We start from the raw sequence: 20,955 nt of genomic DNA, 5'->3' as shown, positions 1-20,955 counted from the left end.
GACCCGGATTCAATTCCCGGCCCCCAAAAGGTGCTTCACAACCATCTATAACTCCAGTTCCAGGGAATCCAACATCCATTTAGGCACCTGGCACACATGGAATTCTTGGGCACACCTGCTGGCAAAACAGCCATACACATAAAATGAAGTAGATACGTCTAAAGAGTAGAAAACAAAACAAAGTAAAAGGAAGTAAAACCAGCATTAGAACCTGATTTGACAAGTGTGATAGGTGTGTGCAATTAGCTGTAGGCCCAGGGTGTGAGCATTTCTAGCTGGGAAAACTGGATGGACAACCTCTCTCCTTATCACATTCTTCTAGATGGCTTCCGTTATCTTTGGGCTGCTGTCCTGCCATCTTGTTCTTTGAGCTCCTACTTGTCTTTTCTGCTGTCAGATGTCTGTTTCTGCTCCCTGCAAAGCCCATCATTTTAGTTTCTAGTCCCAAATGACCCCTTAAGGCATCAGCCTCTCCCTGGCTGAGGAAGTGCAATTTTGAAAATCCTTGGGAAATGTTTTTTTTCATGGAAATATACTGCACTCTGCTGCTGTCTGTTCTTTATTTAGTAATATTCTCTCAGCGCTGGGATCGCCTGGGCCTCACCCACGTATTTAGGCAGAATCTCCAGGACTGGACTGCACCCCAGTTTCTTTCTAGCTTTTTCTTTTGACAGTTTGCCCTTGGGCTGCTTGAAGAATGAGACATCTTAGTTCAACCTGGGGCCTCCTAGTTTAGTGTAGAGAATGGGTTTGCAGTGTTTCCTGTTGAAGAACAATGAGAGCATTTCCCAGCACCTTTTTCACCACTGACAGGTACCAGAATGGGATGGAGATCAGACGAGAGGTTTCCACAAATTCATGTATGTGTTAATCTTTTTTTTTTCTTTTTGGGCAGCAAGGGGGCCAGGCCAACCACCCCACAGCTGCCGTAGTGACGGAGAAGCAGCAGATGCTGGAACAGCATCTTCAGGATGTCCGGAAGCGTGTGCAGGTAGTCAGGCTTTCCCCGGGGAGCCGTGCTGGGGCGGCAGAGTGGTCCTGCGTGCACACTTTCATTACATTCAAAACTTTCTTTTCCCTTTCCCAAAGGTAACCTCTGTTTTACTTCTGTTTTTGGTTTGTTTGTTTAAACAGGATCTAGAACAGAAAATGAAAGTGGTGGAGAATCTCCAGGATGACTTTGATTTCAACTATAAAACCCTCAAGAGTCAAGGAGGCAAGTGAGCGGCGTGATGTGGTGTGTGGGAGGTTAGCGGTGTCACTGAGTTCAGGACCTGCCTTCATCCGTGGGACTTCATGGTAGGACGGGGAGCTGCTGGCCCTTCAGGGGGCCACCTTTGAATTGTTTGGTTTTGAGATGGGATTTGACTATGTAGCTCAGGCTGACCATGAGCCCGCTACCATCTTACCTCAGCTGTCTGAGTAGCAGGGACTGCAGTTACACACAGAGTGGAGAGCCTCATTGAGAAGGCTGTATGGATCCCCTCTGCTCAAGGAGTCTTTCCTCCTCCCATCAGACATGCAGGATCTGAATGGAAACAACCAGTCTGTGACCAGACAGAAGATGCAGCAGCTGGAGCAGATGCTCACGGCCCTGGACCAGATGCGGAGGGTAAGCGTTCTGGATGCTGCCTGAGCATCATCACCTGTCGTGAGAAGACTCAACAGTTTCTGATGGGTTCCTTCTCTAGAACTGACTAGAGACTGTGGTTAGACATGGCCTGGGGAAGTGTATTCTGACTTTGTTTTGGTTTCCGAACAGAGCATCGTGAGCGAGCTGGCAGGGCTCTTGTCAGCAATGGAGTACGTGCAGAAGACACTGACCGATGAAGAGCTGGCTGACTGGAAGAGGCGGCAGCAGATAGCGTGCATCGGAGGCCCTCCCAACATCTGCCTGGACCGTCTGGAAAACTGGTAAGAGTGGGAAGAAGGACTTCTCTTTCTTTAGTCACAGGCCTGCGGAGGGGGCTGCCCCCTCACCGTGCTTTCGCTTTTCCTTTTAGTGCTAGGGTGGATGTGTGCAGACAGGTGTGCTAGAACCATTGCACTGCACTCCTAGTGCTGGACACTGTTGCTAGGATGGCACCTGGTCTTTTCCTTTGAGAAAGAATCTGACTGAGCCGAGTAGGCTGGCCTCATACCCACTATATAGCTCAGGCTGACCTTGAACTTGTAATCCCCCTGCCTTATCTTCTCAAATATCTGGGATTATAGGCATGTATCACCATGTCTGTCTTAAGGTGGCTTCTTTTACACTCAAGTTTAGTCCAAGAATTAAAACCATTACCCAATTTTAACATTTTTTTTGAGACGGGGTTTCTCTATGTCCTAGAACATGCTCTGTAGATCAGACTCCAGACTGGCTCGAACTCCTAGAGATCGGCCTGCCTCTGCCTCCCTAGTGCTGGGAGTAAAGGTGTGAGCCACCACTGCCCAGCCAACATTGTTAATTAAAAAGAAGAAAGAAAGCAAGCAAGCTTAGATTACTTAAGATATTTAAATTTAAATAATACTTTCTGTTCTATTTAACACTAAATTCTCCATTTTAGTTATTTTAATAATCTGAAACAATATATGTTCTTTGCAAAGAGAGAATAGCTGAATATATATAAAACTAATAAAATGAAATAAAAAAAATTAAAATCCAATCTTTGAGTAGTACCAGCAAGTCACCAGACTATGTGACAATCGTTCTGTAGACACCTGTCGTGACTATATATGTGATATCATGAGTATACATATGATGTCATGTTCTTATACATGTGATATCATGAATATGTAGGTGATGTCATAGCTATACATGTGAAGCTAGAAATCCGGTTGCAGGTAGCAGCTGCCCGTCTCCTTCCTTTGTTGCGATAGGAAGGGTGCCTTAAGGTCTCCTGAGGGCTGGGGTCACCGCTAGGCAACGGAGGTGACTGGGAACTACTTTCATTTTGGCAGGATAACTTCATTAGCAGAATCTCAACTTCAGACCCGCCAACAAATTAAGAAACTGGAGGAGCTGCAGCAGAAAGTGTCCTACAAGGGGGACCCTATTGTGCAGCACCGGCCAATGCTGGAGGAGAGGATCGTGGATCTGTTCAGAAACTTAATGAAGAGGTAACTTTAAAAAGCTGATGTTCCGAAGTAAGGAACAGGCAGAACCGGTCGCCCCAGCATCTGAGACGCCATCCCATTCCCTTCCAGTGCCTTCGTGGTGGAGCGGCAGCCCTGTATGCCCATGCACCCGGACCGGCCCTTAGTCATCAAGACTGGTGTCCAGTTTACCACAAAAGTCAGGTGGGCCTCTCCTTACGCTCTCGGTGGAGTTTTGATTGATGTACAGTTCTCTTCCTTGGGGATTTTAAGGGAAGGAAGGTTCAGTGGTGCCATAGCTGAGGGGCCCCACTGGGTGAGTGCTGGGGCCCACTCCTCATCGTGAGTCTCAGTGCGGTTCACGTCCTTAGGCATCTCAGAACTTTCTGGCTAAAGGGTCAGTGCTCAGCTCTAATATCAACGATAACCCTGTGTGGAAGTGGAATTTGGGGTTGTAAATATTTTTTTTTCTTTTCATCTAGACAGGACTCTTTGTAGCCCTGGCTAGCCTGGGACTCTGTAGACCAGGCTTGCTTGAACTCAGAGAGCCATCTGCCTCTGCCTCCCCAGTTCTGGGATTAAAGGTGTGCACCGCCATGCTCAGCAATGTATTTACTTCTTAGGACCTGAAGTATTAGGGGTTTTACATTTTTTTTAAACAAGAGATCATGGTACGAAGCCTACTAACTTTCTTTGTCTATATGTTTTTAATAGGTTGCTGGTCAAATTTCCTGAGTTGAATTATCAGCTTAAAATTAAAGTGTGCATTGATAAGTAAGTATTCTTTCTATATAAAATTTCTTATTATTTAAAAGCAACTTTTAAATTTATGCTTTGCTCATGCACTTCCCTCCCTCCCCCCAAGTATATCCAGATCCTCTACTGCTCTACCCTCCCAACTTTAAGTTCTTTCTCAAAAAAAAAAAAAAAAAAAAAAAGGACCAGAACCCTAATACAACAAAATCCCCAAAAGTTTGAAAACAAAATACAGGGGTTGGGGGATTTAGCTCAGTGGTAGAGCGCTTGCCTAGGAAGTGCAAGGCCCTGGGTTCAGTCCCCAGCTCCGGAAAAAAAGAACCAAAAAAAAAAAAAAACAAACAACACCCAAAAAGAAAACAAACAAACAAACAAACAAAACGGAACTAAAACAAACCACCAAACTGTAACTAAGTAGATCGTGCACCACAGACTTGTTGGTCAACTGTCCTGCACACGAGACCCGCACGGCGTGGTTGGTTAACCAGTGCTGTTCCAAGAGAGGGACCTTGCTCTTCCCCTCCCAGCAGTCCCACTGTTAGTCTTCTACTATAGCGGCTGGGTTTATATTCATTCATCTTTCTAATGTAACAAAATAAAATATGACAAGGCAAAACAAAGACTATCACATCCGAGTTGGATGAAGCAAACCGACAGAAGGGAAACAATCTGAGAGAAGACATAATAGTCAGAGTCCCCCTTGTTTGCACCTCAGGAATCCCATGAGAACACTGCAGTGGAAGCCACAATATTAGCAAGGAGGCCTTGCGCAGCCCCGCGCAGCTCTGTACACGCTGCTGCCATCTCTGAGTTCAGAGGAGCTTTGCTGGTGGTGATAGAGGGCCTGTGTCTTTGGTGTCCTCTAACCCCTCTGGCTTACACTCTTTCTGCTTCCTGTTCCTTGGCATTCCCTGAGCTCTGAGGGCAGGGATTTGATGGAAACATCCCATTTAGGGATGAGCATTCCAAGGTCTTCCTCTGCGTGATGTCTGGCTGTGGGTGTCTCTATTTCTTCCCATCTCCTGCAGAACTCTTGATTAAGGCAGAACAAAGCACTGATCTAGGAGTGTACCAGAATATCGTTAGGAGTCATTTTATCATTTTTTCTTTTTCCTTTCCATTCCTTTTTCTTTCTCTTTTTTAGATCAGTATTATTTAGTTTTGCCCTAGGTCCTTGGGCTGTCTAGTCTCTGGTTCTTGGTCACCCAAGCCTTGTTGGGTATGAGTTTCATCTCATGGAGTGATTCTTAAGACTCACCCTTGTCGGTCACTTCCACAGTGTGGTGCCGCCATTGCCCTAGCATATCCTGCAGGTGGTACACTAATATACATAGAGGGTTTGGGGCTGGCTTGGTGTTCATACGTCTCTTTTGATAACATGTAGAGTACCTTCCTGTAACAGAGACTCTGGCATACAGTGGGAGGCTCTGTGTAGGCACCAGCTCGACGTGTCCATGTTCAGTGAGTTGTCTAGCTGTTGTCTTCAACAATGGGGCCTTGCTGTCAGCGTGGAAAGCAGCCTATAGTCTTGACAACAGCATGGGTTGTTAGGGATTCCCTTTGGCCAACAATTCAATTATATGTAAGCCAAACCCAGTACTAGAAGCTTCATTTGGTGACAAGTGATGGCCAGTTGGGACCCTGATTCTCTCCCATTATTTGGTGATTTAATTTAATCACTTCATATATATTTGTTTTAGAGGTTTCTACTGTACTAGATTTCCATACTACCCCACAGATTTCCATGCTACCCCACAGATGCGCCATAATTTTTGCTGTCTCCCTTTGTTCCCTTCCACCCCCAGCTCTCCAACCCCTCTGCTTCCCCATTTGTTCTTCCAATTCAGACCCCTCATCCATCCATAGATCCATTCTATTTCTTTTTCCTAATCAGATCTGTTCGTTCCCTACAGTCCCTTACTCTCTATCTGCCCTCTGTGGATGTAGCTTGCTTATCATTGACTTGACAGCTAATATCCACACATAAGTGAGTACACGCCAATTTTGTCCTTCTGGGTCTGGGTCACCTCACTCAGGAGGATTTTTTTTTCTAGTTCCATCCATTTACCTGCAAATTTCATGGTTTTATTTATGTATTTATTTATTTTTTTATTTTTTTATTTTATTTTTTTTGGAGCTGGGGACCGAACCCAGGTTATTTATTTTTTAATGGCCAAGTAATACTCTGTATGTAAATGAACCACATGTTCTTTATCCACTCTTTTGTTGAGGGACTTCTGGGTTGTTTCCAGTTCTGGTTAGTCTGAAGAGAACAGCAGTGAACGTGATTGGGCAAGTGTCTGTCTGTGTGGTCGGATGAAGCATCCTTTGGGTGTGTGCCCAAGAGTGGTACAACTGGCTCTCGAGGTAGCTTGATTCCCGTCTTCCTGAGGAGTGGCCATTCTGATTTCCATAGTTGCTGTGCGAGCTTGCACTCCCAGCAGCAATCTGAGATGGTTTCCCCAGCTCCACATCCTCGACAGCACGAGCTGTCACTTGTGTTCATCTTAATATTCTGATAGGCATAAGATAGACTCTCAAAGTAGTTTTGATTTGCGTTTCCCTAATGGCTGAGGGTGTTGGACATTTCTTTGTTTCTCAGCCACTTGGGTTTCCTCTATTAGGAATTTTCTGTTTAGATTTGGACCCTATTTTTAGTCGGATTTTTATTTTCTTGATGGGATGGAGAAGCAAGAACTTTGACAGACATTGACTTTAGAGATGTCTCCGTCCAGGGATCTTTTTGTGAACAACTGTGTTCAAAAACCTTGCAAAACCTTGCCAATTTGCCTCAAGCATTGAAAATAAAAAAGCTTGAGTGTATACGGCTCAGTGTTGCACAGGCCCTGGGTCCAACCCCCATACTGAAGAATAAAAGCTGTAGATGAATCACGTTTGCCGTGTTGTACCCCAGTTCAAGAGGTAAGCAAAGACAGCAGGGTGATGTGTACGAGAGTGTGTGTGTGTGTGAGTGTGTCTGTGTGCATGTGTGTGCATGTGTGTCTATGTGAGTGCATGTGTAAATTTGTGAGTATAGACCAGACGTTGATATGAAATGTCTTCCTCTATGACTTATTTTTTGACACAAGGGCTCTGACTGAAGCAGAGCCCAGGCTGGCAGCATCACTGTCTCTGTAGCCCCCCAGCACAGGTGTCACAGACACTCACCGCTGTACCCAGATCTCATGGAATGGCCGGGGACCTAAGCTGGTGTTCTCGGGCTTGTGCAGCAAGCACTTAACCCATCCATCCGCTTCCGCACCCCTGTATTCGTTCCCTAATGTCTGGTTCAGTGGTGTCGGACGGTCACACTGCTGTACAGCAGCTCTGAAGACGCAGTCACTTTATGGACCTGAGGGATCGTCCTGACTGAACAGTACTCCTCCTCCCTTCCTCTGTTAGGCATGGGTACAGAGGGCTGCCCTGCCAGATGCTAAGACGCATCCAGAGTTCCAGCTGTGAAAGGAAAGTGGAACTGGGGCAAGAGTGTGTCGATTGAAAACAGACCGAAAACAGACCGGAGTGGGTTGGGGATTTAGCTCAGTGGGAGAGCGCTTGCCTAGCAAGCACGAGGCCCTGGTCCCCAGCTCTGAAAAAAAAGAAAAGAAAAGAAAAAAAAAAAAAACCAGACCAGAGGTTAAGATAAGAGATCAATACAATGTATACTGTGCACAAGCAAAAGGAAAGGAATTATTGATGGTTGTAACATAGAATAAATCTTCAATGTAGTTATGTTGAATGAAGGAAACCAGGTCTCCTCCCCACAAAAGAGTGTGTATTTTATGTTTCCATGTATATATTTGTAAAATGGCAAACAAATCTGTAGTAAGAGAACACAGTAATGCTCATCTGGGGCCAGGAAGGGGTGGAGTATGGGGTTGGTTGCAGTACAGATGAGTTTAGGGACACTTTGGGGTGGTAAGTGTGTTCTGGATTGTGCTGATGGTTTGTTTCATAGGTGTGCATAGCATTTAACTAGAAACCAGCTTCATACGGCTGAACATTTTAGATTGTACAATTTTTTGATTATGGATTATAGATAAAAACTTGAAAAGGGGAATATAAAAAAGAGAAGTACAGAGCTGGAGAGATGGCTCAGCGGTTAAGAGCACTGACTGCTCTTCCAAAGGTCCTGAGTTCAAATCCAGAAACCACATGGTGGCTCACAACCATCTGTAATGGGATCCGATGCCCTCTTCTGGTGTGTGTGAAGAAAGCAAGAATATATCATATACATAAAATAAATCTTTTTTTTTTTAAAGAGAGAAATACAATTCAGACACAAGGGAAAACTTTCTGATAATTAGTTTGAAAATATAATATGTGGAAGAAGAACTGGTTAGAAGTTGATAATCCTCTTCCACAAACCCACCAAAATACACTCTTTGTAGGTAAATATATAGCAATGGAAAATAGATTTTACTTATTTTTATCTTGAGAGAGAGTCTTACTATATAACCCTGACTAGCCTTGAACTTACAGTGATCCATCTGCTTCTGCCTCCCCAGTGCTAGGATTAAAGGTATTTGCCACCATGCCTGGCTGAGAACTTGTAAAATAGTATTCTGAAATAAGAGAAAGACAGAAACATCATAATATAAAAAGATGGCCTAGTCAGAGACAGAGGCAGCGGTGGTCACATGGGGATAGTATCTCCAGCTGTGTCGTGGGAGGTGGTGTCAGTTTTCGGTAACAACATACCTTTATGGAAAACCCAGCGTGGCTCAGATAATAAGGAAATTCACAACCTGTGTAACTGGAAATGCAGTTGGGGCAAGTACCTAAGGACGAGGCCAGTGACTCACAGGTGTCTTCAGGAACCCAGGATCTTCCGTGCCGTCCTTACCGTGTCACCTGCAGACAGGGCCCCTTCCAGGGTGTTCCATGGCTGTGGACAGAAGAGCAGCCTAGGACATTGCCTTCTTGGTCTGATTGAGACAAGGCAGACCAGCTGGGAGCAGGCCTTCAATCCCATGGCACCAGGAGGCAGAAGCAGGTGATCTGCATTCAGATCTGCACAACAAGTTCCAGGACAGTCAGGAGGGCTACACGCAGAGCCCTGGCTCAGAAAGCCAACAAAGCAGATGGGGCAGACCCCATCTTCACCTCTCCCGTGCCTTCCTGTGTTCTGATGAATGTAGCGAGCAGGGCTCCCGGGGGTAGTGGGCTCTGCTTCCCCCGCTGAGCAGAGTGAAGGGAGAGACGAGGTAGCCCCGCTGACTGCTGCTTAAGGACTTACAGAGGTTTGTTTCGAACCTAAAATGTAGTTGAACATCTGAAAGCATTTCCCACCAGAGGATGTTGACAGGTGGTCCGAGTAGGTTCTGGAGAGAAAGGGTCTATAACTTCAGGTTTATTAACACCCGGCTGTCTTCTTTACAGGGACTCTGGGGATGTTGCTGCCCTCAGAGGGTGAGTTCAGCCACCTTTTGTTCTCTTTCATCCATCTTTATCCTCTGGCTACTCAGCGCTCACTCAATGTTGTTTTTCCTCCCGTGATTCAGGTCTCGGAAATTTAACATTCTGGGCACGAACACAAAGGTGATGAACATGGAGGAGTCCAACAACGGCAGCCTGTCTGCAGAGTTCAAGCACCTGGTCAGTCAGTCCTCCGAGGGAGGAGAGAGGGCAAGAGGCCTCTCACCGGACAAGCGGTATAGGGAGAGCCTGGCACAGCCTCAAGTGATAACTTGCTTTTTTTCTCTTTCCTTTCTTCCAGACCCTGAGGGAGCAGAGATGTGGGAATGGGGGCCGTGCCAATTGTGATGTAAGTTTTGTTCAGGCTAAAAGCTAACTGCGAGTGTTTTCTTTGAGGAAGAAAAACATTCTCTCTCTCTCTCTCTCTCTCTCTCTCCCTCTCCCTCTCCCCCCTTCCCCCCCATAGAATTAAAGACCAACCCACTATTTCAGCTGTTTGTCATTTAGAAAAGTCAATTGCTCTCTGGGCCACTGTGACAAGCTCAGAAGTCACAGTGCTGTGGAGTTTTCTAGCGAGGAGCCTTTCCCTGAGTGTTGGCTCCCCTTCAGCAGTGGGAAGTCCCTCACTGAGCTGTTACCCACACCCATTTGGTAGAAAAGAAGTTTCCACATTGCCGGGGGCTTCCCAAAGTCCCTTGCCACCACCTGCCAGCTGGCTCCATTTTTCAGTGCCTGGTGAGACAAAAGGCATCAAGTTAGCAAGTCAGAGTGAAACAACAGCAAAAACCCCCAGCACTCAGGAGCTGAGGCATGAGGATTATGAGTTTGAGATTATTCTGTCAATCAGCACATATATGTAAAAGAACTGGAATTTCCTTCCTGAGAGTCCATCAGTGATTCATGTACACACAGGTGGCTGCAGTGAAGGCTGCCACGCTCACTTTGGAAAGCGACTTAACATAAAAATGAGCACGCCCTGTAAACCAGCAGCTCCAGTCTCAGGGATTTACAGTAGAAAAAGCTTTGCATAGGTGAACCAGGGACAGATAACACAATCACAGCCACTGGTCACTCTTGACATAGCCCAGATCCATCAGCACTCAGATCATGGGCTGTGCTGTAGGCACAGTGGACTACTCTACAGCTCTGAAAGAATTGGGAGCTGCACAGGACCTCACACCCTCGTCAAACTGAGGGGCTTGGGTTGGTGTCAGGAGCAGGAGCGTCCTGAGAGTTCACCATGTGAAACACACGCTTGGACAGACAACCATGAACACAGTTAGGAGGAGCTGGGAAACAACAGAGACATAAAGACACAGGAAACTGCAAGAGAAGGGGAAATTAGTTCACCTGGGGAATCTCAGTGGTGACGGCTTGTCCTTAAACCAGATGGTAGCACTAGGATGTAGCCCAGTATTGGGGTGCACTTAGCATGCATGAGGCCCTGAGTTTGCTCCCTAGTTCATGATAAAAGGAAGGAGGGAGAGAGAAAAGAAGAAACTTAAGAAGCCTTCTTTACCCCTTCCAACCCTCCTTCCCACCCTCCCTCCTCCCTCCTTCCTCCTTCCCACCTTCCCTCCTTCTCTTCCTTCTCTCCCTCCTCCCTCCTCCCTCCTCCCTCCCTTCTTCCTCCCTCCCTCCTTTCCTCCTTTGCTTTTCCCTCCTTCCTCCCTCCCTCTTAAGTTATCCTCCCTTCCTTTTTCCTCCCTCCCTCCCTCCTCCCTCCCTTCCTCCCTCCCTCCTTCCCTCCCTCCCTCTTAACTCATCCTCCCGTCCTTTCCTTTCTTCTTTCCTTTCCTTCCTTTCTTTGTGTCTGTGTTTGTGTATGGTTGTGCATGTGCCATGGAGTGAATGTGGAGGTCAAAGGACCACTTGCCAGACTGGTTTTTCCTTCCACCAGATGGGTCACAGGGATCAGGCTCAGGTTGGCAGGCAGATGCCCTTGCCCACTGAGCCATCTTGCTGACCCCCAAATAAGGAAGTAAGCTGGGTGGCTTATCCTTGGATGTTCATTGCTTTGTTATTCTTTGTGCCTTGAATCTGTATTATAAAATATAATGTATTGTGTAGTACATAATAGGAGATCAGGGTGAGGACCGTGTCCTTGAGGGTCTTTGTGTGGAAGAAAAAAGGCAAAGTTGTATTCCGGGCATTGTCTTCCACCACCTTTTTAGTGTTCCGAGGCCCTCATTTATTATGTCTTATGTCTGTTGCCGGCACGAGAACTCAGTGCCATTCTCTGAAGAGACCTTGCTGTTGTTGTAGGCCTCCTTGATTGTCACTGAGGAGCTGCACCTGATCACCTTTGAGACAGAGGTGTACCACCAAGGTCTCAAGATCGACCTAGAGGTAAGGCCTTCACAGAACCGACAGCTCGAGTGCTGGGGTGTATGTGCAGTGACGCCAGGGCAAAAATGCCTGCTGGGGTGGTGGCCGTCTGCCCAGCCTGGGTTTACTTCTCATTATCTATTTCTGAAAAGTCCCTGAGAGCAGCCACCCCCTGCCCCCAGGAGTGAAGTCTTGCTTGAGTACCTGTTATGAGGGTCTATGTTACTGATTGTTTAGAATCCATTCGATGAAGCTTAGGCAAGTAATAGGCCTTAGTAGCCGCCATTTAGATTTTGTTTTCTAGCCTTTCTTTTCTTTTCATTCGTTATTTCTTCCTTCCTTCTTTCCTTCCTTTCTTTCTTCTTCTTCCTTCCTTTCTTTTTAAAAGATTTATTTTATGTATATGACTACACTGTAGCTGTCCTCAGATACACCAGAAGAGGGCATCAGATCTCATTACAGATGGGTGTGAGCCACCATGTGGTTGCTGGGATTTGAACTCATGACCTCTGGAAGAGCAGTCAGTGCTCTTAACCACTGAGCCATCTCTCCAGCCCCCTGTTTTCCATCGTTCTTGATTTTATTAAGTTAGATGTGGAAAAGCAGACATCCTTTGATTTCTCACCTCAGTTTCATAGAAAGATGCCGATTGTTTGAATTTTGGAGGTTGCCTGGCGGGTCCGTCTCTGGAGACTCGGGGCTGAGGGCCTGAGCTAGCCTTAGGTTTGGGTTAGTGTTAGTTCAGGGCCTGACTTTGAACAAGTGACATTTTGTAAGTCACTGATTATGTTCAGAGGTCAGTCCAGATGCAGACTGGTCTTTCTCCTCTTGGTGTTCTCGCTCCGTCTGCACTGGGCATCAGGGTGGCCATGGCATGACTTTTAATTCTAACCTACTGAGATACAGGTGACGAGGGTTGGGAGCCGCGAGAGACCAGCTGTCCCATTAAGTCACTCCCCGCCTGTCCCATACTCTACAGACCCACTCCTTGCCAGTCGTGGTGATCTCCAACATCTGTCAGATGCCTAATGCTTGGGCATCAATCCTGTGGTATAACATGCTGACCAATAACCCCAAGGTGAGTCCCCCGCCCCACACCCTCTCCGAAATCCCTGAGCCTTGCGGCTTCTCTGCCCCCGGTGCAGGTCGTCAGCTTTGCTCTCACCCACATGAACAAATGTGTTCTTCTCACTAGAACGTGAACTTCTTCACTAAGCCTCCGATTGGAACCTGGGACCAAGTGGCCGAGGTGCTGAGCTGGCAGTTCTCGTCCACCACCAAGCGAGGGCTGAGCATCGAGCAGCTGACCACGCTGGCCGAGAAGCTCTTAGGTGGGATTTGACAGCCTCAGACATGTCTGGCCTGGGGGTGGCCATTCAGACAGTGTTTCCCAGTGTCCGGCTAGGGCAAGGCGCTATGTCAGGGCCAGGTTGGGAGTCTGGACATGGAGGAGAGTGGGTTTTTTGTTTTTTGTTTTTTTGGGTTTTTTTTGTTTTTTTTTTTTTTTTTTTGCCTTCGAAGGCACTGTTCTCTTACCTGAGGAGGTATTTTAAGTGTGTTTAAGTGTGTTTGACATTCCTTGCCCATTTCTTTAAGAAGCCATAGGCACTAGTTTAAATTTTGTCTTCTCTCTAAAAAAAAGTCTAGACCAAAAGCAGCTTTGACCTGCATTGCCAGCAAATACAGCCTTGTAACCCTGGCTGTCAACCTTGTCACTGTGTTGCCAGGTCACACACAACAAGGACGAGCAGGGGCCCAACAGGACATCTGGGCTAGCCTAGTCCAGGACTCAGGTGTCGGCCGTGGGTGTGCATGGGTATCTGTGAGCGCACACAACCCACAGCCTGCAAATACGTGGCGATGTTTGAAAATCCTGCCGAGAAACAATGTTGATCAAGGCTGAAATTCTGGTTGTTTTCTCTTCCAGGGCCTGGTGTGAACTACTCAGGGTGTCAGATCACATGGGCTAAGTTTTGCAAAGTAAGTGATCTCGTTGATTCCCTCGGTTAGGAGGCAGTTGTTGGGTGCTTATTTGTAAGGTGGTTGTGGGGCCATGACTGTGCAAACCTGGGACCTCTTTCTCCAGCAGCCATTAGGAGCTGCCTGAGGACAGAGGAACCTGAGGGTTTCGGCAGTGGAGTAAGAAGGCTCTGGCAGGAAAGGCCTGGGATGAATGGTGACAGACTTAACTTTCCCATTATCCTGTTTCCCCAGGAAAACATGGCCGGCAAGGGCTTCTCGTTCTGGGTCTGGCTAGACAATATCATCGACCTTGTGAAAAAGTATATCTTGGCCCTTTGGAATGAAGGGTAAGGTTGAACCCTGCAGTGTCAGCTGCACTGTGTCCCCAAGTTACCTGCTCCCAGCAAGCCTGTGATTGGTTTTCCTTGGCTGCAGGTACATCATGGGTTTCATCAGCAAGGAGCGGGAGAGGGCCATCCTAAGCACAAAGCCCCCGGGCACCTTCCTGCTGCGGTTCAGTGAGAGCAGCAAGGAAGGAGGGGTCACTTTCACTTGGGTGGAAAAGGACATCAGTGGTAAGAACACTCACCTGCTCCTCTTGTCTCACTTGCTCCACCTGGTGGCCACTGGCTGCACCTGGCTGCTCCATGTTCTGTGTCCTGCTGCCCCCTGGAGGGCAGAGCGGGCCTGTGCCTCTTTCTGAAGGGGCTGCCTGCCAATTTGTTCTGTTCACTCGTTTGGCTAATATTTGTGTAGAAAAGTGTGATTTAAATCTTACTTCTGTGTTCCGTTTCCTGCCTACCCCGTTAACACATCTGAGGCAAGTGTTTTGCCTGTGAGCCAGCTGGATCTCTAAAAACCAGCCTGAATATTGCCACAGTTCCAAGTCACTGGGTGTAGGGCATTCAGAGTCTCCAGCACTAGACTAGCATAATCTCTCCTTCCCATGTTCCCTGACAGGCAAGACCCAGATCCAGTCTGTAGAACCATATACCAAGCAGCAGCTGAACAACATGTCATTTGCTGAAATCATCATGGGCTATAAGATCATGGACGCTACCAACATCCTGGTATCCCCACTGGTCTACCTCTACCCTGACATTCCCAAGGAGGAGGCATTCGGAAAGTATTGTCGCCCCGAGAGCCAGGAGCACCCTGAAGCTGACCCAGGTAGTTGTTGACTTTCCATGGTTCTGCCTTCCTTCTTAGGGAAAAAGTGTAGATCCTTGGATGAGAGACAAGGACATGGCTGGGTATCTTATGGGAGCGGGGACTGGTGATTCCTTCCTATGGGAAAGAGCGGTTTATCGGGTGCCTTGGCAGGGCGACTGACTCAAGATTCAAGAGGACAGAATCCGGTCTCATTGGGAGCTTGGAAATCTAAAGACGAAAATAGTCTCTCTCTCTCTCTCTCTCTCTCTCTCTCTTTCTCTCTCTCCCTTTCTCTCCCTTTCTCTCTCTCTCTCTCTCTCTCTCTCTCTCTCTCTCTCTCTTTCTCTCTCTCCCTTTCTCTCTCTCTCTCTCTCTCTCTCTCTCTCACACACACACACACACACACACACACACACACACACCTTGAAACACTAGGAAGAGAGAATGAGGACAGGTCTCCTCTCTGGTGCTTCTTACACAGTGGATTCCAGAAGACCTGAGACAAGATTTGAGCCCAGCATGCTTTGCTGTCCTGATTAGCGGTGCCAGGAGTCTGAAGGGAGGCTTTCTGGGGCAGTGGCTGTGGGCAGCCTGGGCAGAGCTGACAGCAGGGTGGGTGGGGTTGTTGATGTTCAGGAGAGAATGACTGGAGGGAATGTACAGCTGCTGAAAGAAGACGCATTTACTATGTGGGGGTGCGCGTGGCTGTAAACCAGCATTTCTGAGCCTTTCACGGGGTGGGGGCACCTAAGACTATAGGAAAACACAGATATTTCCATTATGACTCATGTAACTGTAGCAAGATTACAGTTATGAAGTATCAATGAAAATAATTTTATGGTTGGGGATCACCACAAGATGAGGAACTGTATTTAAGAGTCGTAGCACTAGGAAGGTTGAGAACTGAAGGTATAAATTATGCAAAAAAAAAAAAAAAAGAAGAAGTCACGTGGTGTTAAGTCTGTGGTGTCTGGGGCTGTCCCCAGCATAAAGAGTCAGAGCTGTCGGGTCTGAAGTCATTTCAAACTTGCTGCATTGACTCTGCCTCTGGCCTCATTGCTGGTGAGGACTTGGTTGTCTGCGACTTTTGTTGATCATTGCCTGTGTCAGGCTCTGAGGTACCATGTGTGCGCTGGCCTCCTCCCCCTGGCATTTCTTCACACACCTGCTTTGGTTCACATAGCACCTGTGCACAGCTCCCCCTGGCTGTCCGCCATTCTTGGAAGAGTCGTTCTTGTTGACGGTTACTTTCCTTTCCTTTTGCTCTGATGTTGAGTTCTAGTCGTTCTGTGGAGGAGTTCAGCTCTCACTTCCTGTCTGTTCCTTATCTCTGCTTCCACCTTGCCTTCAGTTGGAAGATCTGTTTATCAGTCCCTCTCATGCTAGTCTTTGTTCTTTTAACAGAGGACTTTGAAGTCCAAGCGCTGATCCTTTTGACTACTTTTGGTTTCAAGATCCAGGCCCCTGGTCCGAGGCATCCACCTCCATCACCGACCCTGGTGTAGGCTGCCCAGAGACATTCCTCAGGGGCACGGCCCTGGGTGTGAGAAAGGAAACCTGATGTAGTGTGCTCGCCTGTGAGCATAAAGAGAGTGCACTGAGGGCTCAAGGAACTGACAGAGGAAGGGTAGGAGGGTCAGATGAACCCCATAGGGAGGTGAGCCTGTGATGACCCCCTCCTCTGCCTCCGCCACAGGAGTATTATGGTATGAACCTCACCCAGAGCCTCTTCCTGGGTTTTCCTTATCTGCCAAGACTCCATACCTGTGTTTCTCTTAGGGATTTTGAGCAAGTTCCCCAGACAGGAGCAGGCCATTTCTCCACTCTTCTCTCTGTGTCCCGCGTCCCACATTCCTACCTGGGGTCAAAGTATATTTCTTAGCTCTCTTGGTCATTGGAGAGTGAAATTCTTCTCTCGCCCTCTCTCTAATTTAGTGTGTGTGTGTGTGTGTGTGTGTGTGTGTGTGGTGTGTCTTGTGTCTTTGTTGGAGGATCTCAAGAGTGTCAGCTCTCTCCTTCTACCATGAAGTCCCTGGGGACAGAGCTCAGGTCATCAGACTTGGTGACAGATGACTTTATTACTAAGCCATCTCCCTGGTCCCCTCTGCCTTTCAAGGGTGACAGTTCTCACCCTAGAGACCAGAGGGTCTCAAGGCCAGAGCGGTTGGGTTTGTAAACAGCACAGTTGCCTCAGTAACTCCTTTGGTTCTGTGCTGAGTTAACCTGTTTCTTGGCCACAACTGAGCATGGGTTTTCATCTAGGACGACTTTCTGATGGCTTCTCCCAGGGGTTTGTCAGCCCCAGTGCTATGTCTGTGCTTTTCTTAGTCTACCCACATGGCCCCAGGCCTGCTGTGCACTTTGTTAACTGAACCCCCCAGGGCTTCATGCCAGTGTCCCCAGGGCTTCCTGATTTCTTGGCCTAACATTTCAGTCCTCACATTTCCAACATAAACGGCAGAGATGGAAGGCAGCCAGCCCTGTCTCTCCCGTCTCACACAGCAGAGAGAGGTGGTGCCTTGGCCAGGTTTCCCTTCTGTTGCGTATGTACTCGGACCTGGTGGTGTCCTGTCTTCCCAGTGGCTGGGATGTGTTTTCCTGCTTGGAAGTGGCCTTGGAGCCTCCAGCACTAACCCTAAACATTCAGTCCTGTTGGTGTCTGGGCTGGTCACCAAACAGGGAAGTCACTTCACAGGTATGACCAGGTCACAGGAGATGTCTCTAACACTACACAAGATGGTTGACTGTTCAGGCAGGGTGGGGAAGGATGCAGGGTACAGGTATAGGTGAGGCAGGTGTCTCTACAGAAGTCTTTGCAGCTCAGGAAATTCTAAGGAAGAGACAGAGCTTCAGACTGCAGGATTGGATATCAAGCAGCATCTGATGAGGGAGGAGAGCCTAAGAGGTAGATGGCAGTGTCTGGGCCATCTCTGTGTAAGGTTGGCTCAAGTCATCCAGGAGAGGCAGGGGGATTCCTCTTGCACGTTCTCAAAGCAAGTCACAATCAGTTAAAGCCCAGTTTCCTCTCTGCAGGTGCTGCCCCTTACCTGAAGACCAAGTTCATCTGTGTGACACCGTAAGTGGCTGCCCTTCCCAGTTTCACATTCATTTCTAGTGTCCTCAGTTGTCCCCAGGAATAGGGAGGACCTGGGGTGAGAGTTTCCCTTGAAGGGCTGGAAGCCCCTGGGCTTGTTTAGTGCTCAGAGTGACCTTGTGTGTTTAAAAAGCTTGAGGTTTTATTTTTTCTGTTGGAGACCAGAGTTTGATGGCTTGTGTGTGTGTGTTTGTTCTTTTTTTTTTTTCCCCTTCCATTGTGTCTTGTCAACCTGGCCCTTCCCACTCCTGCCGTCCCCCTTTCCTACAGAACGACCTGCAGCAATACCATTGACCTGCCGATGTCCCCCCGCACTTTAGATTCATTGATGCAGTTTGGAAATAACGGGGAAGGCGCTGAGCCCTCAGCAGGAGGGCAGTTTGGTGAGTGTGGAGAGTGTACCCATTGACGCTTGCCTGTACAGAGCCAAAGGCTGCCATCCACACTGGTAGAAATACTGCTGTGGAGCGGGGTGTAGTGGTCCTGGCTCAAGGCAGAGGCAGACAGATCTGTGTGTTCCGAGGCCAGCCTAGCCTATAAAGTGAGTCCGGGACAGCCAGGGCTCTGTTACACAGAGAAAACTGCCACATTCTGCTATGGAAACGAGCCTCACACGTGTAATTTCCCAGTAGCCATAGTAAGATCAATAAAAAGTGGCAAGAACATACGTTAGGTACAGGCACACTTCACGTCAGCATCTGAGAAGTCACGGGGCTGTCCCCCCCCCCCCCCCCCATCTCAGTCTCCTCGACTGAATCTTTGAAATGTAGTGGTTTTGATACCTTGATTTAGGCTAGTCTCAAGCACTCAGTGGCTATGTGTGGCTAAGGCTACCACATCCAGGGCAGCCTCAGACCCCCTGAAGTAGAGAGTGTGGGCTGAGGTGGAGACTGAGCTCTTATGGAGGGCAAGACCCTGTAAGGGGCAGGAAGTCTGGCTTTTCTGCCCTTGTCCATGACTGAAGGAACAGGAGACTGGCTAATGGAGTTTCCTGAGCCCTGTCCGCTTACCCAGGGATGGGGCTTGTGAGTCGGCTTCAGTCGGGTGCTGAGCTGGTGTTCTTTGTGTCTCCACAGAGTCGCTCACGTTTGACATGGATCTGACCTCGGAGTGTGCTACCTCCCCGATGTGAGGAGCTGAAAGCGGAAACTGCAGAGTATGACTGAGACACCTGCCCCATGTTCCACCCCTTAAGCAGCCAAACTCCCAGATCATCTGAAACTCCCAACTTTGTGGTTCCAGATTTTTTCTTTAATCTCCTACTTCTGCTATCTTTGGGCAATCTGGGTACTTTTTAAAATAGAGAACTGAGTGAGCGTGGGTGATGCGCTCTTATGTGAGGAGGAGGGCACCTCTTGAGTCCGTGATGGCTGTGAAAGCAGAGGGCTGGGGGGGAGCGAAAGGAAACACCTATGTTCTGTCCGCCTGTCCTCCTGGTTTGTTGTTGGACAAGCGCCTCCTGGTGCCCATGGCATCCTGCTGCCCCTTTCTGTGAGCTGATACCCCAGGCTGGGGACTCCCGGCTCTGCACTTTCAACCTGGTTAATGTCCACATAGAAGCTAGGACTAAGCCTATAGGCTTCTCTTTAAATTAAAAAAAAAATACTAAGAATTAAAGGGCAAAACACACTGAAACAGCATAGCCTTTCCATATCAAAGAAAACTCGGTTAACAGCCTTTTCGGTGCTTTAAGCTGTCTTTAGGCTGATCATTTATATAAACTCTGCAATGGTTTCAAATCAAATCTGTAAAAGACATCTGAGAACTGTGGTTCAAACACAAAGGTTAGAGAGAACCTAGATATCCCAGACTCTTGTCATGAACTGGGTTTTGTTTACCCAGTATGCTTGTCTGTTGGAGGGGTGAGGTCGGCCAAGGGCACTGGAAAACCTTTGTCATACCCCCCTCCCCAGCCCAGACTCTGGACCCTGTTCCAGGGTCATCCTGCCCTGTGGGTGCCTTACTGGGCCTAGGGTCAACCTGGCTTCCTTTCCCACTTGACCTTGCTAGTGGTATGTCTCCTTCCCATGTCCAAAGGCCCCTGTCCTGCTTACATTGGGAATCCCTGTCTCAGAACCTTGTGTCGAGAGGGATTGCCTTAGAGGTTTGAACCTAACTCAGACTACAGGTCCTCAGCAAAGCTCAGGGAGTATGGTCCTTATTCTATGTGCTTGGTTCCCAGGGGTACCTGTAACCACAGGACAAAAGCTGACTGATAAAATCCAGGTCTGCCCTTCATGTGAGTGGCGTACTCCCGCCCCCCCCCCCCCCGCCCCGAGAGTGCCGATTGTATGCTCCCCGTTGGGGCTCCTAGGTGAGGTGGGACAGAGTGCCTGCCCCTACTGTGGCCTTCCTGTCACCTGCTTGCCTCAGTCACTGAGCATACTTGAACACTGAGTGGTTCAAGGCAAGCCTCCCCTGATACAGGGGCATGGCTAGATTCAGTGACTCAAAGCCACCTTACTCAGCTGATCTGTCTGTGGAATTGTTTTTCTCCAGTTAACCAGTGTCTGAATTAAGGGCAGTGAGGACATTGTCTCCAAGACAAACTGCTTGCCTTGACCACCCCAGCCTTCTGCTTCGAGGCAGTCATTGCTCTCCCTTCCCTGGCCAGGTTCTTTAGTTACACAATAAGCTGAACTCATAAACTGAAAGGGTATTTAGGAAGGCAAGGCGTGGGCATGTTGATGGCTTCCAATCCTGGGGACCCAGGAACAAGGTGAGGGCTTCTCTGGGGCAGGTGTTGTACCTCAGGGGTTCTGGGAAGTCTGTATCTGGGTTAATCACCCATAGTGAGCCCTTGGAACGGCCCACTTCCCCTCCCCTTGGCCCCACTTGTCCCCAACCTCACCCAGCCATGCCTGCAGTTTGCTTGGCCTCCCAGTACAGTGGCTTTTATTCTGTCCTGGTCACTGCACTCAAATTCCAATGTATACTTTCTAGTGTAAAAATTTATATTATTGTGGGTTGTTTTATGTTGTTGTTTGTTTTTGTATATTGCTGTAACTACTTTAACATCCAGAAATAAAGATTATATAGGAACTGTCTGGCAGTGGGGACTGGTGGCTGGTGGGACCACCTTTGCCTAGCTTGTGCTTGGAAGAGACCTTCCATCCAGGCAGAGCTGGGCCAGGAGCACAGGAGAGTCAAGAGGGGGCATAGCAACC

The 20,955-nt window shown here is 48.1% G+C and overlaps 1 protein-coding gene across 8 annotated transcripts in view; it reads left to right on the top strand.

Annotated features, from left to right (window-relative positions):
* Positions 1-20,840, top strand: part of Stat3 (signal transducer and activator of transcription 3) — a 51,795-nt gene extending 30,955 nt beyond the window's left edge. Inside the window, 20 exon segments of one of the 8 annotated variants that reach the window (NM_001430048.1) lie at positions 896-991; positions 1,135-1,216; positions 1,518-1,612; positions 1,763-1,914; positions 2,944-3,102; positions 3,190-3,282; positions 3,793-3,852; positions 9,217-9,246; positions 9,339-9,432; positions 9,554-9,601; positions 11,518-11,601; positions 12,560-12,658; positions 12,776-12,911; positions 13,508-13,560; positions 13,795-13,889; positions 13,978-14,117; positions 14,503-14,712; positions 17,728-17,770; positions 18,109-18,171; positions 18,865-20,840. In NM_001430048.1, coding sequence (NP_001416977.1) covers positions 896-991; positions 1,135-1,216; positions 1,518-1,612; positions 1,763-1,914; positions 2,944-3,102; positions 3,190-3,282; positions 3,793-3,852; positions 9,217-9,246; positions 9,339-9,432; positions 9,554-9,601; positions 11,518-11,601; positions 12,560-12,658; positions 12,776-12,911; positions 13,508-13,560; positions 13,795-13,889; positions 13,978-14,117; positions 14,503-14,712; positions 17,728-17,770; positions 18,109-18,133 — 1,794 coding nt within the window. In that variant the 3' untranslated portion in view covers positions 18,134-18,171; positions 18,865-20,840. 8 annotated transcript variants of the gene reach the window in all.
* Positions 20,841-20,955: the final 115 nt, after the last annotated feature.

Source organism: Rattus norvegicus, chromosome 10 (genome assembly GCF_021556685.1).
Source record: "Rattus norvegicus strain SHRSP/BbbUtx chromosome 10, alternate assembly SHRSP_T2T, whole genome shotgun sequence".
In the NCBI taxonomy this organism is placed as follows: Eukaryota; Metazoa; Chordata; class Mammalia; order Rodentia; family Muridae; genus Rattus; species Rattus norvegicus.
The sequence above is the reverse complement of the archived record's forward strand: the minus strand, read 5'-3'. Positions and strand labels throughout refer to the sequence as shown.